Raw genomic sequence first — 13,309 nt, forward strand, 5'->3', positions numbered from 1 at the left:
AAACCGTAGCTTGGCCTTGCGAGCTCTGCGTCAACTTGAAGAAGAGCGAATGCATGCTGAAATAGCAACGAAGCGCGAGGCTTTGATCCTCCTCATCCCATCCAAAGATCTAGTGAGGGTAGTACGCAACCAGCAAGAAGTTCGGCGATGCAACAGAAAACATAACCAAACCGAGAAAGGCTTTGCAATCATCGTGCTCCCGGACGCTGAGGATATTCCATCATTTCTAAGTGAACTCCCCTCAAAGACGACCCGCAAGTGCGTACACTAGACGACAAACCTACGCATACTCACATGCAGGTTGACCTGCACTCATTTTCCCTCCAAAGCATCGCGGGTCTCGATCTCGCCCGCCCTTTCATCCATTTTACACAAGCGTAGACTGGCGACGCGAGCGTGTTCAGAGCCCGGCTTTAATTTCTCCGTGTCTATGACAAACAGCCCAAATCGCTGCCTGCGAGTCTCTGCGCTCTGCGCTCTGCGGCCGAACACGCACTGAAGCACATTCCTGCCGTGCCGAACCCTCCGTCATATATTTTGAGGTTCTGGGGAGGCTATCATGAAGACACGGTCCACGACAGCTTTGAAGAAGCCTTCTCCCCCCCCCAAATTTCAAGTTGACGCGACCATGGTGAATGTCCACAGATATCTAACGACAAGCTTTTCTTGTCGGGTGCTAGAGGCCTCCATCTGTCTCTCTAATCGCATCACATTAAGAGCACGCATTTTCTTTTAATCACAACGTCCTCGCGAAAAAGAATCGGCGGATTGGCTGCAAGCAAGGCTCTCAGTTTTCACCGCCACAACATTGGAAAAGCGCTGGCCAGTCCACTAACGTCATGCCTCCCAAGCGAGACCTCCATCAGACGACACCGAGATGTTGTCTGGATTCCTATATCTAGCCTTTCGTACTCGGCTCCTATACCAAAAGGTTTTAGGCCAGACTAAAATGTCAGCTTCTAGCAACTTTTCTGGTTCGGCGCTTTGATATTTGTCGGCACGGACCTCATGGACGTCAATCATGGCTTGTTGTCGGACCCTTCAGGAACCTCATGGGTCCCTCCATCCACTCTTTCTCTCTTGAGAAGCCAGAAAGCTGACCAATATCTTCACAGCCACTCAGTATACGGGTCCCCAGCTCCGAATCATTCCCCACCCTGAACATCATGATGTACCTGGAGCAGTGCCATGAAGCAACGCCTGATCCGATGCCGCTAGTCATCTCGACTCAACTGCTGCTTCCCTCAGAACGTGCAGGCATTCCTGAGGCTGAAAACATATGCAGCTTGATGACGGCTATATAGAGTCCCTTGAGCAGATTGCCTCATGTTCTTGCCTGACAAGCCCAGCCTAGAGTTAACCGCAACGGCTGCTTGTTTTGATAAGGCAAGCGACGAGGCAATCGCCACGCCAGAGGTCCGTTTTGCATTCGAAATCCGAAATCTATCATAACAACCGGTGAAAACCATCATCTTCATGTGGTTACAGCTGACGATACCCCGAGCTTGCATAATGCAATTCTCTATTCCCCACGGGCGAGCTGAACATCTCCCGCCGTCTTTGCAAGACGCGATGCGCATCAACTCCACTGGCATGAACAATTGTGAGAACGGCTGGGCAGACAGGCGGGGGTTGAACAACCTCGAGCAATTTCCGCCCCTGCGGCTGTTCGTCTGCCCTTTCCACGTGATGTGAGACCCTAGCTTAGTCGCTCGATGGAGGCCCCCAACCTGTTGGCGTGTGGTCGCAACTATCTGCTGGCTCAAGTGCCTGACATCCTCCGGCTTTCCTGTCCCAAGGCGTTGGTTGCATCCTATAAAAGGTGCCTCTGGTACTTCCAACGCACCTAAAGGTAAAAGACAACAGGATGTATGATGTCTTTAATGCAGGAAGAATGTTCTTGGCATGCTTGTCGACAGGAACTCACAGCAACCTGCCTGCGGTGACGCTGAATGCCGAGTCGCGCAAGGATCAAGAGTTGCTCGTGACCATAGGCAGCAGGCATCAAATTCCCCGACAGAGAATTCACGCTATTGACACGCACTTCTCGGTCGCTTGAGGCCTTGTGGAACCGCTGACAGTAGTGGGCGGTTCGCTCGTTTTCTTTCCTTATGTTTGGAACGTTTTCAACCTTCTGCCAAACTATCTCCTCGAAGCCCAGCGCGAGATCAATCGGTAGAGTCTTTGGTGCGTCCACTAAGACTATCGTTAGTTTGATGCTCTTATCTACTGAGGCTTGAATATCGCGTACAGGGTCAAGGCCGGACCTGCAAGCTCCCCAAGCCAGGTGTACCAGCAGAAGCCCTGGTCTACTGAATGATGAGAACCAGTTAACTGGTGTCTCCATGGTGCTCTTCGTCTCGACTACCACACACTGGTTCAAGCTTTTGGATCTCAAGTTGCCAGCCAACTGTCAGTTGTCCCTGAACTAACCTCCTTTCCCTGTTCCCTGAGCTAGACAAAGCATTGACAAAGGACTCTTGCTGTTTGGACGAGATTAATCACTTGGACGAAAATTCGCATGCGTATGGGTGTGTATTTGCACTTTCTCAGGCATGAAAGTGTACCAACGCAGTAATCTGTTGAAGCTTCACGTTGGTGAGGCCTGCTTTCTTGGAGAAGATGAAGCATTTGTTCGACCTTCGTTGAAGGGGACAGTCCCAGTCAGCTCGTGTCCCATTTCTCCATGGGCCCTTTCCGTTGATGCCTTTCCCAAGCCTGATGACCAGCTTTTCAGCGCCATAACTGGATCATTCGGAGATGCGAACTTTGTGCAGTAGGTCAAACGCAGCACCCGCGGGGTTGCCTCATATCCAAGCCGAGCCAGTCACATCTCTTGAAGTTGCCAGTGCCCACGGTGTTCAAAGTGTGCCAGGACGGGAGATGCACCCGAGGTTCAGGATTTTGACTAACGGTAGGCTCTTTTCTCAATTTTCGAAATTTCATCATAGTCCACCAACATCATCTAGTACGTATGACCATGCCGGCGGTTCGCTCTTATCGGGGTAAGAACAACCTTGGCCGAAGGCACAGCTAGCATATAAGAAGGTGAATAATGGAACGGCCACAGGTATCTACAATATGGACAACAGGCCCGGTCAAGTACAGAAAGACTGCGGTCAACAGTGCCAATTGAGCATAATGTCCAACCCCGGTCATCAGATCCAAGCCCAAACGGCTCTCGGCAACCCATTGAATAGGCCGTTTTCACTCGTCCGCCATCGGGTCTTTACTTTTGCTCTCCTCAATCCCATGTAACGTGGCATTGTCCGTTGAAGGCATCCCTTAGGAGAGTGCGGGAAGTTTATAGACGCCTCGGCTTGATGGAAAGGAGTGCCATGCTGGAGGGTACGACGTCATGCGGAGGCTGCGTGTCACATTGGGAAATGTCTGAACGAAGACAGGCAAACGTCACTTTGTGAGGTCCAAGAGTGGAAAGTGGCGTTTCCCCCCCCCCAGGATGCTGGGAGATGGCTGTGCTGGAGGTGGGTGGGTTTCATTCTCTCCGAGTCAGGCACCAACTGATGCTTTGAGCACTGGAATCGGCAGTTGGTCACTGTAAGGCAAGAACAGCAGCACCCTTCCTTCCTCCCATCGTCTTTCTTGTTCCTTCCTCGTTCTTCCCTTGGTCATACTTTTGGGCCTGGAAAGTATGACCGTGCCACAACTGCGACCCTGAAAAGTATGACCATGGCTCTGGGACACTTGCCTGAACCTCTGGCGCTCCCACCTTGTGGCGGCGGGTCGACGGCCTTCCTGATTATTGTTTCGGGCGGCGCTTCCTGACTTCCCGTCCATCACGATGCGTCCAACCACGTCTTCGCAGCAAGCAGGTAGGTGCCTTGCCCTGTACCTGCCTTTCGACGGTAGGCAACCGCCTACAGAAACTGCACAGGAACTGCAACTACTACTATGGTCTGCGCAGTCGGCCTCGGCAGTGACGGACGAGAGTGCACCACAAATTCATGCATACCTTTTCAACCCCCGGTCAGTGGGACCCCTCCAACTTCGACTCCTCTTCTCGGACTCTTCTTCATTTTGCATTTATCCACGCCACATTGAGCAACGGAACACCCTGCTCCCAAGAGTTGCGAGATTACGGGCGTCAGCGCTTTTTCTTTTTGTTGATCTCGTCGCATACCGTCCTTCTCCCGGGGGTTGGGCCAAGGGAGATATGCTTTCTTCCTGTTTTCTCTTCTGGCACTGACAGCATCGCTATCAGTGCATAGCCATCATGCAAGCAACTTCACATACCAAACCGACAACATCAACAGTGCGATCCAACACCCTCCAGAGCCCGAGTCAATATACTCGAAAGTCCAACCTCATACTCTCGACAACCCGAGCCATCTTTGCCCCCGCTCCGAACCAATACCTTCGATTCGAATCAATACCCTCCACGATCCGAACCCATACCTTCGATCCGAATCAATACCATCCATGATCCGAACCCATACCCTCGACAGCCCGAATCAATACCATCCATGATCTGAACCCATACCTTCGATCCGAATCAATAACCTCGACAACCTGAGCCAATATCCTCCACGAACCGAATCAATACCCTCGAAATCTCCTTTTCCGAACACAATTTGATAATCGACAAGTCCCCGTCAGGAGCGTCCGCTATTCCCAGGCACACAAAGATCGATACCTTGATCCAATATCCTCGAATTTCCCTCCCCCATCCACTCCGATACTGGGTTGAGAGCCGACGTCTCCCCATTGATAGGCGTCATCAACCCAATTCGGTTTTGTCGAGATCTCGATTGCATACTCTCCACAACCAGAGCCAACACACTTGACGATACCTCCCTTCTCTAAAACAAAATCCCCTGCCCGCTAAGAGCCCTGTGTCGTGATGAACGGCTGGTGTGTTTGACTTTCCCATACAGGCGTTTATCTGCTAAGCGTCAACCTGTTTTGCAATCACGCACCTCATTGCTCAACCAATTTCCATCCTTTTCCATCCTTCGTCACTGCTCCGTTTGGAGAGGGTCGCTCGTTGGAACCTTTCCATCATCAGTCAGACAACCCCAATCATTCTCCGCTACCTTGCACTTCGTACCGGCCAACATTCGGCGGCTACGTCTTGAGAGCTTTGCAATCTCTCACGCAATCGCAGATGTGGTTAACATCTGTAAATCCATAGTCCGCTGCCCCACCCACCACTCTGCAGAACATTTTGTAGAACTAATGGTTCTGTCAAGCCCTGGCTAGTACCAGAATACTCATCCAAAATGGCACTCCATTCAATTCCCTACTGTTAAGAACGGTTAGTTCCTCGCTCAGCAAGCATGGCTTCTTCCTGTTTCTTTTCATCAAGCAGCATTCGTCTTAGGAATCCTTTTACGAGTCCTTGCGGCGCCCAAAGCATGCCATAGGATGGAATCAGCAAATTGTGCTGTCGGATATCAAGCCACTGGCCCCATGCATTTCACACTTCTGGCGACCAGGCGATCAGCAAGTTCCGCTCCGTGCAGAGGAACTAATTTGGGTCATCTTCAAAATAGACGCGTTTGGTGAGCATCCAACCCTCATCCGTCGAGGCAAGATTTCCCCTCCAAGTAGTCGCTGTCGCGACTTGGGTGTTTTCGTGGCGAGTAATTGGAATGCAGGGACACCACTTCAATCCCCTGTTCTCTTGCTGCTTCCGCCTCGCCTCCAACCGCTCTTACCGTTGATCACCGGATCTGAATCCATCCCTCACCATGAATACCCAAGGCCTCCCGCTTGTAGATTCGTGTATGTAGCGACCTGTCCTAGGGTGCGTTTTGCAAGGTTGCGGCTGCCCTGACCCCTGTCCTCTGAGTAGCTGCACCATGCTGCCCCGTCCCATCATCCCGGCAAAGGTGCCCATGAGCTCTGGCTTTCTGAGCAACAATTTGGGGCCGTGAATGTGGTCTGAATGATTCTCGTATTTTAGCAGCCTCAGGAGCGTTGCTTCGTCCGCTTCCTGCCGGCAGGGAATCGTCAATCTTGGTCCTTTATCGTGGATCTGGAATTGAGTTTGGAATGGGGGGCCTGGGAACGTTGAACTTTTGGGTTTTTTAGGCCAGATCAGCAAGCTTTTCTCCCCCTTCTTTTCGCCAGAGGTAACAGACTTCTTCGTGGACTCAAGATCTGGGTTTCCGGTCACCGAAATTTCCTTTGACGGAATTATGCACAGAACTGGTCTGACGCCTGATGACCAGGCATAAAGAAGATCACAAGATATTCCGGAGTGACTACGCTGCGCATATTGCAAGCCCTGAGACCGGCTAAATCAGCTTACGTGGCTCCGTCTGAATTGAACATTTTCCATAATGCACGAATCACGGATGCAATCTGCACACAAATGACCGTGGATTCATCTGCCGGATAGACAGGTGCATTTGTATCTGCTCACCAAAATATGGGCCGGTATCTGACGCCTGAGCACGGGCAAACATCGAGCTGATGTATATCAAATATGCTCGGCTGGCCGGAAATGCCGTTTAGACAATATCAGGAGGTTGAGAGGCGCCTCGGGAGGTGTCCGTTGCGAAAGGTTCCTTTTGCTTCAATCAAAGCCAGAGGGGCGTTTGCGTGCTGCAGTTCGACAACGATAATCTTGATGATTTGGCAATGCGACCATAGGGACATGGAAATCTTTCAAAGATTATCAGTCTTGACTGGGAATTTCGACCGGGGAGACCCTTGCAAGGTTGTTTTGAATCGTCAAGAGACGTGAATGTCGGTTGTGCGGGCCCGTAATGAAGGCTGGTGATAGGGTGATTCCTAGAGTCTCTTTCGGCATAGAACAGTTGTCTATTATCGCCCGCGGGGGGGCGGGGTCGTTAGCCGGCAGTAATATTCAGACGAGACCTCACGGAGTCTTCAGCGCTTCAGGAGCTCGCTATGCACTCACAGCTCATTTGAGGATAGCTTCCTCTTTATGTTTCACTAATATCCAATGTTTGCTTTCATCTCTTGTCTTGAATTGCGCGCGACGGTAGCAAGGTCCCTGCAGTATACGGAAAGGAGGGACATGAGGTCTGCCTCGAAGTCTACGATGAAGTTCACAGCGCCGAAGTGCTTCTCTTCAATGCGGTGGGTACGGACATGATGACCTAGTGGCTCTGGGTACGAAGCTGCATGCTCCAGGGTTCAAGTCAGCTCTTCGTACCGGCTGGAGACATAGTCACCATCAGTGAATATATGAATATGGCACACTCAAAAGCCCGCAACCATAATTTGAGTAATTGTTACATTTTTAGCGGCTGATCAATCACTTGACTGAGCAATGTTACCTTCGGTCTACTCAAACTGCTTAGCAGTAAAGGCTTAGTCCCGGGCTTGACCGTCGTACTTGGAGACTCCTGGAATGGACGCGCATCTCATCCGGGCCTTCAGCAAGTATGCGCGTCGCGTATTACAGGCTACCAAGGTGCTTTGGAATGAGCAGATGCACGTTGGCCTCGAGCAAGAGACTCCACGGTAACAATGTCAAGGCCTGCGCCGAAGAAGACTCAATCTCGACAAGGAGATTCACCATCTTCTGGCTTTGCTCAGTGGCAATAATGTAACACGAGTCCAATAGTTGGGGCGGGGAGACGAGGTGTGTGCCGTTGTTGAATAGGTCTTTGAGGTGCAAGCTGACGCTGAACTTACCTGGGACACCAGGGCATCGAAATGATTGTAGAACGCCTTTCGCCTTCGCCTTAAGATGTGCGTGGGAGATCGAGTCGTCTGAAATCAGAAACCAGAGCCAGAGAAAGGCCGCAGTTGTGACACTTTCGTATGATGAGTGGACGAACGTACAGGTAGATGGGCTTGACAGAGGTCTTTTCGAGCCCTCGTGAGACCAGAAAGTCAAAACATTGTTGGCTGGAAGCGGCACGAAGTTTGACTCCTGATGTCCTGAAAATCATGAACCACATGAGAATCTCATGAGAATCTAGCCCTCGCCAAGAAGTGCCATCATAAAGTGGCGACTCACTCTGTTTTTCAAGTGCGACTGACTTCCTCACCTAGCTGCCCACCCTAAGGTTGTTGTCTTGAGCTGGTAAAATAAGTCCCGAGGTGAGCGTGGGGCGACTGGGGTGAGCGGGGTGAGCAGGCGGGCAAACCAACGGGCGGCCGCGCGGACCAGCAGGGCCCTATTGCGCTGTGCATGACGGAAGTCGGCCGGGCCCGGGCCCGAGGCCCAAACACCGGCCCGAACCCCGTCTTTACGTACACCTTTTGCAGGCGCGCCCACAGCGCTCGTAGCTAGATTAATCAAGCCATTTCACGCACGCTGTTACAATAATTGTTCTCTCATATATAACCTATTCATCCCTGACAATATCCCGTAGTATTCACAATACAGGTCGCCAAGGGCTTTATATCGTGCAAAGAAATTCCATTTGGGCTTCCGTTCTGTGCGCCTATGCCCCTTATCCATCAAGCTAGGGCAGTCTACAGGTATTTGGCCAGTGAAGTAATGTCACAATCTCCGTCTGAGTCAAAATCCTCGAACCGTCCCTCTAATCGTTTCTGGAACGTGTCGTTAGCTGTACAACTGCCATCCTTCTCCTCAGGAAGCGCCCAGCTTTATCTTGCAACAGTGCACCATTCAGAGGCTCCGGGTTTTGGCCGTAGCTTGGTCCAGTGATGACCTTCGAATCTCCGTTCGCTTCAAGGGCCGGGAAGAATTGGACTGAACGGTTGCGTGCGGAGCGTGGAAGGAAGATGGTTTCTTTGGGTACAATGATCTGGATTCGTCGAACGCCGTCCTTTTCTGCGCGAGACTCTTCCGGCATCAGTTTCAAAGGCTTCCTGTCGTCAAGGGCCACTCGATAGACGCGGAGATACGAGTTGCCCATGGTTACATAGAGGTGTGACGGTGTCCAGGTGAACGCGAACGGCAACGTTGACACTAAGGTGTTCACGGAGCACCCCAGCTCGATGCTCGCGCTGGAAACCATCTTTGGCGGACTCTTACTTGGTGCTGTCGAGGATAGCTGCAGGATAATGACGTGCAAATTCAAACAAATTATGGCCTTGGGGGATGTCGCATTAGCTGTACCAGCTTTTGAAGGAGGTTTTGGTGCGGCTCCAATGGTGGAAACCCGCAGGAAATCGCCACAAGGTGAGAAGGAAATGTTGACGCAAATTCCGCGAGCTGCCTCGCGATTCCACGGTCAGTTATCTCTACACACAAATTGGAAAAGAAGGATAAAAAACTCACATTTCTATCGTGCTGTCACCTTCTGCTCCAAAACAAAAGTTGTTCTGTTTGAAGTCGGCAAAGAGAAGGGCAGTGCCTGTTAAATGCCAAATAACCAAAGAGTGTTTCGGATGAATGACGGGAGGGGTCTCGTAAAGAAGACTGTTGTACTTCTTCCGTATGTGGAATGTGCGTTTTGCGGCATCTCCCAGACCAAGCTGAAAGACAGCTAGCTCATGGCGAATGATAAAGTTGTTCCTCGACACGGCTCCGACGGGGTTTCTGTTTATCATCCCGTAGAGGCGCTATACTCTAACGTCCAGGCGGGATTGCCTCCCCCTGCCGCTCATGCTAGTGCTTTCAAATCGGCAAAACGATGGGCGAGGTTGTTTAGGCAGAGCAGAAAACCTATGCCAAGCGAATCGTAAGAACTTACTTACCGGCGTAAACCCGTACGCCAGCCCCCAAATCTTAGGAGCAGTGAAGTAACCCCTACCCTAAATCATAGGATCAGTAAGGTAGCCGCGGTTCATATACCCTCGATCCTTGGAAAAGTGAGCAGTGCCTCTCAACCCTAGGAACGGTAAACTGTCCACGAGCCTGGATCCTAGGTTCAGGAAACTGAATCCCGTCAAAATGATACCAGCGTTGCCTGAAAGTATCCTTCGGGGCGCAGAGCAGTGCCAACCTCCCGCCGTGCAGCAAACGCACGGTCGCTGGGGCGCTTATTATAATAACGAACGTAATTGCTTAAGAGCGGTTAGCTGTGAAAGACACAGAATTGATATCTACCACGTACTTTCAATACACCAGAAGTGTTATCGCTGTGAATATTATTATGAGAAGAGAGCCCGTCACCAGCTAACTGTTTCTTGGATTCTTGCACCTTCACGACTTGCTGCGATGAACGTTGGCATTATAATGAAGACTACGTAAGAGGGGATCAGCTAGCCTCTTTGAATGAGTTTCGCACGCAGAAGCGAACAGTAATCACTTCACGACTTTGGCCGAATCGATGAATCCGTGCAAGTGCTTGCTCTTCTAAAGTCGGATTCCTGTAAAGTCAGATTTAGCCACAAAATAATGCGTGCACAAATACCGACTAATGTGGCTCTACCAAATACGCGTGTGACGACTGTTAGAGTGAGCCTAACTTTCATCAGCTTCAGATGTATTTATCAATATTACTCTGAGGTTCTTGCTCACCCAACAGCGCCGCATGGCAGAGTAAGAAGCATCACGCGGACATTGGGATCCGTCTCGAACCTTTCCACTACTGATTGACGATCCTTTTGGGGTATCGTTCCATCAAAGCGGATGCTTTAAATACACTACTGGTCCAGACCTGCCTTAATGAGGTCCAGTGTAAGCCTCCAAGAGGAGAAAACAACACTGCGAAAAGTCTGGTTCTAGGCGTGACAGGAAGCCGAAGATCAGCCGACGCACCACTTCTCCATTGAGGAGACGTTTCTGATGCCATGTGTGAGGTCTCTTATTTTCGAAGGAGGGTCGATAGCAGACGCTCCAAGTTGTGGAGCTGTGAAATTGCCAGTCTCCTCCAACGCAGAACCGCTTGTTGACACTGGAGCTGTTTGGCAAGGCGGAGTGTGACCGCATGATAGAACCCCTCCGATATGAACGATCTTGTCGACACGTTCATTGCAAGTGAACTTCAAACAGCTGCTGTACTGAGCCGTGCCCGTGCCGGGGTTCGCGTCATCAAGTAGAGTCTCTGTTAAGCCAAGAGCAGATGTGCAGTGCAGGCAAGTAATTGATGATATGCCTCGTTGCGAGTTGAGAATTGTCTGGGCAGTTTTGATCCATCCATCAGCTTCCACGTGCTTGCTTGCGCCCCTGTCGTCCCTTGACTCGTAGTAAAGTCCCAAGTTGCAAAACAACCTTAGCGACTCCATCTGTTGAAGAACATTGACATGACATCGTGACTGGTGTGTTCCAGTGTTATCCCCAAGGGCTTCATTGGTCCGTGCGGATGTTTGCTGTCTGATGCCCTCGTATACCAATCTTTCTTGTGGTGTGAACTCAACTGTATGCACCAAGTCTTGACGCGGAGGAAGATTGATGGTTGACTTGGATCTTCGAAGCAGTCAGCATGCTGAAAGGCGCTTCAGCCTCAACACGGCCTCCTTGTCCTCTCCGGATTTCCATAATTTCGAAATGTTGGTTCCGAACTGCTTGGAATCGGCATAAGGATAAACACCGACAAATCTAAGTAGGCTAGTGAGATCACCGAGGCGGTTTTGGATTGGGGTACCAGTTGCCGCCCATCTTGATATCGCCTCCAGCGCACACACCGCTCTGGCCCTTCTCGAGTTTACGTTCCGGATGTAATGACCTTTTCAGCTTATTACACTGGCCATGGTCTAGAACTGTGCATATTGATACTCACTCTCGTCCAAGATAATTCTCCGTCAGCGGACAGAGAATATTGTCGATTTTCGCCCACTCTTGCTTGCTTTCCACTCGGCAGCAACTCTATGGTACGTAGTAAGGACAATGGTCACGATTTTGAGCTCCTCCGTTCCGGCCAGCTTCGGTATCTCATGGTGACGGCGGCAAATCAAAGAGTCTGCTAGAGGATGGCTACAACCTGTTAGAAGGCAGCTACACAAGTGTGAATTTGTCGCTCACTCATAGAGCTGCCGTTACCACGTTCCTAAGACTGTGTATGGATGAGCAGGCACTCATCATTCTGATGTTGCGTAGGCATACTCGGGGGTGGAATGATCACCAGGGTTGCGGAAACATCTTGCTTTTCTGCTGGGGCATTTTCGTTATGAATGCTCACTCCTTCTCGGAATCCATGTCTGTGGCGACTAAGGAAATGATCGTCAAAGTTTTACCGAGGCCCATGAGATCCGCGATTATTCCACCATAGAATGATGGAGGTTCTCGGGACTGATACACGCGGGAAACAGTGTTCATGAACTTGCAAATGGTTAGATTATCTAAGCCATGGCTCTGGTACCAAAAGTGTGATGTGGTTGAAGAACGTCGTGCGATACTCACATTGTTCCACGGTCCATCTCGACAGTCTCCCAAACGTTTGGGTATTTCCTGTTGAACTCGCGGCCCTTTTCTCGGTTCAACATGAAAGTCAAGGCCTGCTTCTGGTGTCTAGGATCATACATTAGTATTTACATGCAAGAGGAACCAGCCGGGCTTCACAGGTGACGCACCGTTTCAAAATTGCGCGAATGGCAGATGGCCGCGGCGCTTCCTCCAATTCAACATGGCTGCTCAATGTGTCCAAGAAGTCGGAAGGCTCTGGGAGCTCTTTCGGAGTTAGTGTGAAGGATGAGGAGATGATATCCGAGACCATTGGACAAAATAGAATATCGTTAGACAATTATTTCTGCGGATTACAACATTTGGTGTCAAGTTAGCAGATTGCCGGGTCTTGCAAGTAGACTTCATAGTCTTGGAACCAACCGCCGGTGTCATCAAACAATTCAAAAGGGCCGTAAACAGAGATCTCGAGTGAACAAGCCAATGCAAGATGACCGCGCCCTTTCTTCTTGGCAACGCTATGCCGTTGATCGAGTATGCACCTAACCTGTAGGTTGAGTGACTTCTCTTCCAGAAGCCCCTCAATCATATGGCCATAATCATCCTGAATTTGACCCCGTAGTGTTCTGTAATTTTCAGAGCTAAAGCGGCTGGATGAGTCCAGACATACGGGAAAGTAGCTCGAAAGGTGTTCTTGACCACGCTGCTCGCATGTTCCTTTCAAGTCACAAATACGGAGTTGTCAGCGATGGCACTTATCGTTGAGACGCGTCTGGATTGTCTGCCTACCATCCCAAAGCAGACAATTTCGCTTTGTCCGGCCGTTGCAATCTCAAAAAGGTCGGATGGTATATCCCACTCGTCGGCTACCACTCCTTTGGTACTATAGGTCGCCAAGTCGCTGCCATCAACAGCCATGAGCTGCAATCCAGATGAAGATGAAAGTTCTGGTTCGAGCGCTTCGAACAGGCTCCGCTTTGAGGACTCATCAAGCCAGTCCTGATAGGCCTCTGCTAGGTCGCGATCGCAGAGCGAGGGCGGTTGAACCTGCGTTCGGTTTCATCATCATGATCTGAAACGGGACCCTCGTGCATTGCTAGTCATGTGATC

At 50.6% G+C, this 13,309-nt stretch overlaps 4 protein-coding genes across 4 annotated transcripts; all 4 read right to left on the reverse strand.

Annotated features, from left to right (window-relative positions):
• Nucleotides 1-10,115: 10,115 nt before the first annotated feature.
• Nucleotides 10,116-11,338, reverse strand: GCG54_00015294 (DNA repair protein RAD5A; the record flags this gene model as incomplete). The annotated part of the gene is given in 5 exon segments (XM_045415101.1): nt 10,116-10,227; nt 10,379-10,492; nt 10,505-10,564; nt 10,619-11,216; nt 11,227-11,338. The coding sequence occupies 5 exon segments, from the start codon at nt 11,336-11,338 to the stop codon at nt 10,116-10,118; spliced, it is 996 nt and encodes a 331-aa protein (XP_045258274.1).
• Nucleotides 11,339-11,416: 78 nt separating this feature from the next.
• GCG54_00015295 (uncharacterized protein) lies at nt 11,417-11,959 on the reverse strand (the record flags this gene model as incomplete). The annotated part of the gene is made up of 3 exons (XM_045415102.1): nt 11,417-11,542; nt 11,611-11,773; nt 11,922-11,959. 3 exons carry the CDS (start codon nt 11,957-11,959, stop codon nt 11,417-11,419), a joined length of 327 nt encoding a protein of 108 aa, XP_045258275.1.
• Nucleotides 11,960-11,974: 15 nt separating this feature from the next.
• GCG54_00015296 (Helicase-like transcription factor) lies at nt 11,975-12,512 on the reverse strand (the record flags this gene model as incomplete). Its single annotated transcript, XM_045415103.1, has 3 exons — nt 11,975-12,149; nt 12,200-12,307; nt 12,370-12,512. 3 exons carry the CDS (start codon nt 12,510-12,512, stop codon nt 11,975-11,977), a joined length of 426 nt encoding a protein of 141 aa, XP_045258276.1.
• A 60-nt stretch (nt 12,513-12,572) lies between these two features.
• Nucleotides 12,573-13,198, reverse strand: GCG54_00015297 (uncharacterized protein; the record flags this gene model as incomplete). Its single annotated transcript, XM_045415104.1, has 2 exons — nt 12,573-12,902; nt 12,989-13,198. Coding segments are annotated over 2 exons (540 nt in total), but the record flags the coding sequence as incomplete, so codon positions are not given.
• Between the last annotated feature and the right edge of the window lie 111 nt (nt 13,199-13,309).

The sequence above is a fragment of the Colletotrichum gloeosporioides genome (assembly GCF_011800055.1).
Source record: "Colletotrichum gloeosporioides strain Lc1 chromosome Unknown consensus_86, whole genome shotgun sequence".
NCBI lineage: Eukaryota > Fungi > Ascomycota > Sordariomycetes > Glomerellales > Glomerellaceae > Colletotrichum > Colletotrichum gloeosporioides.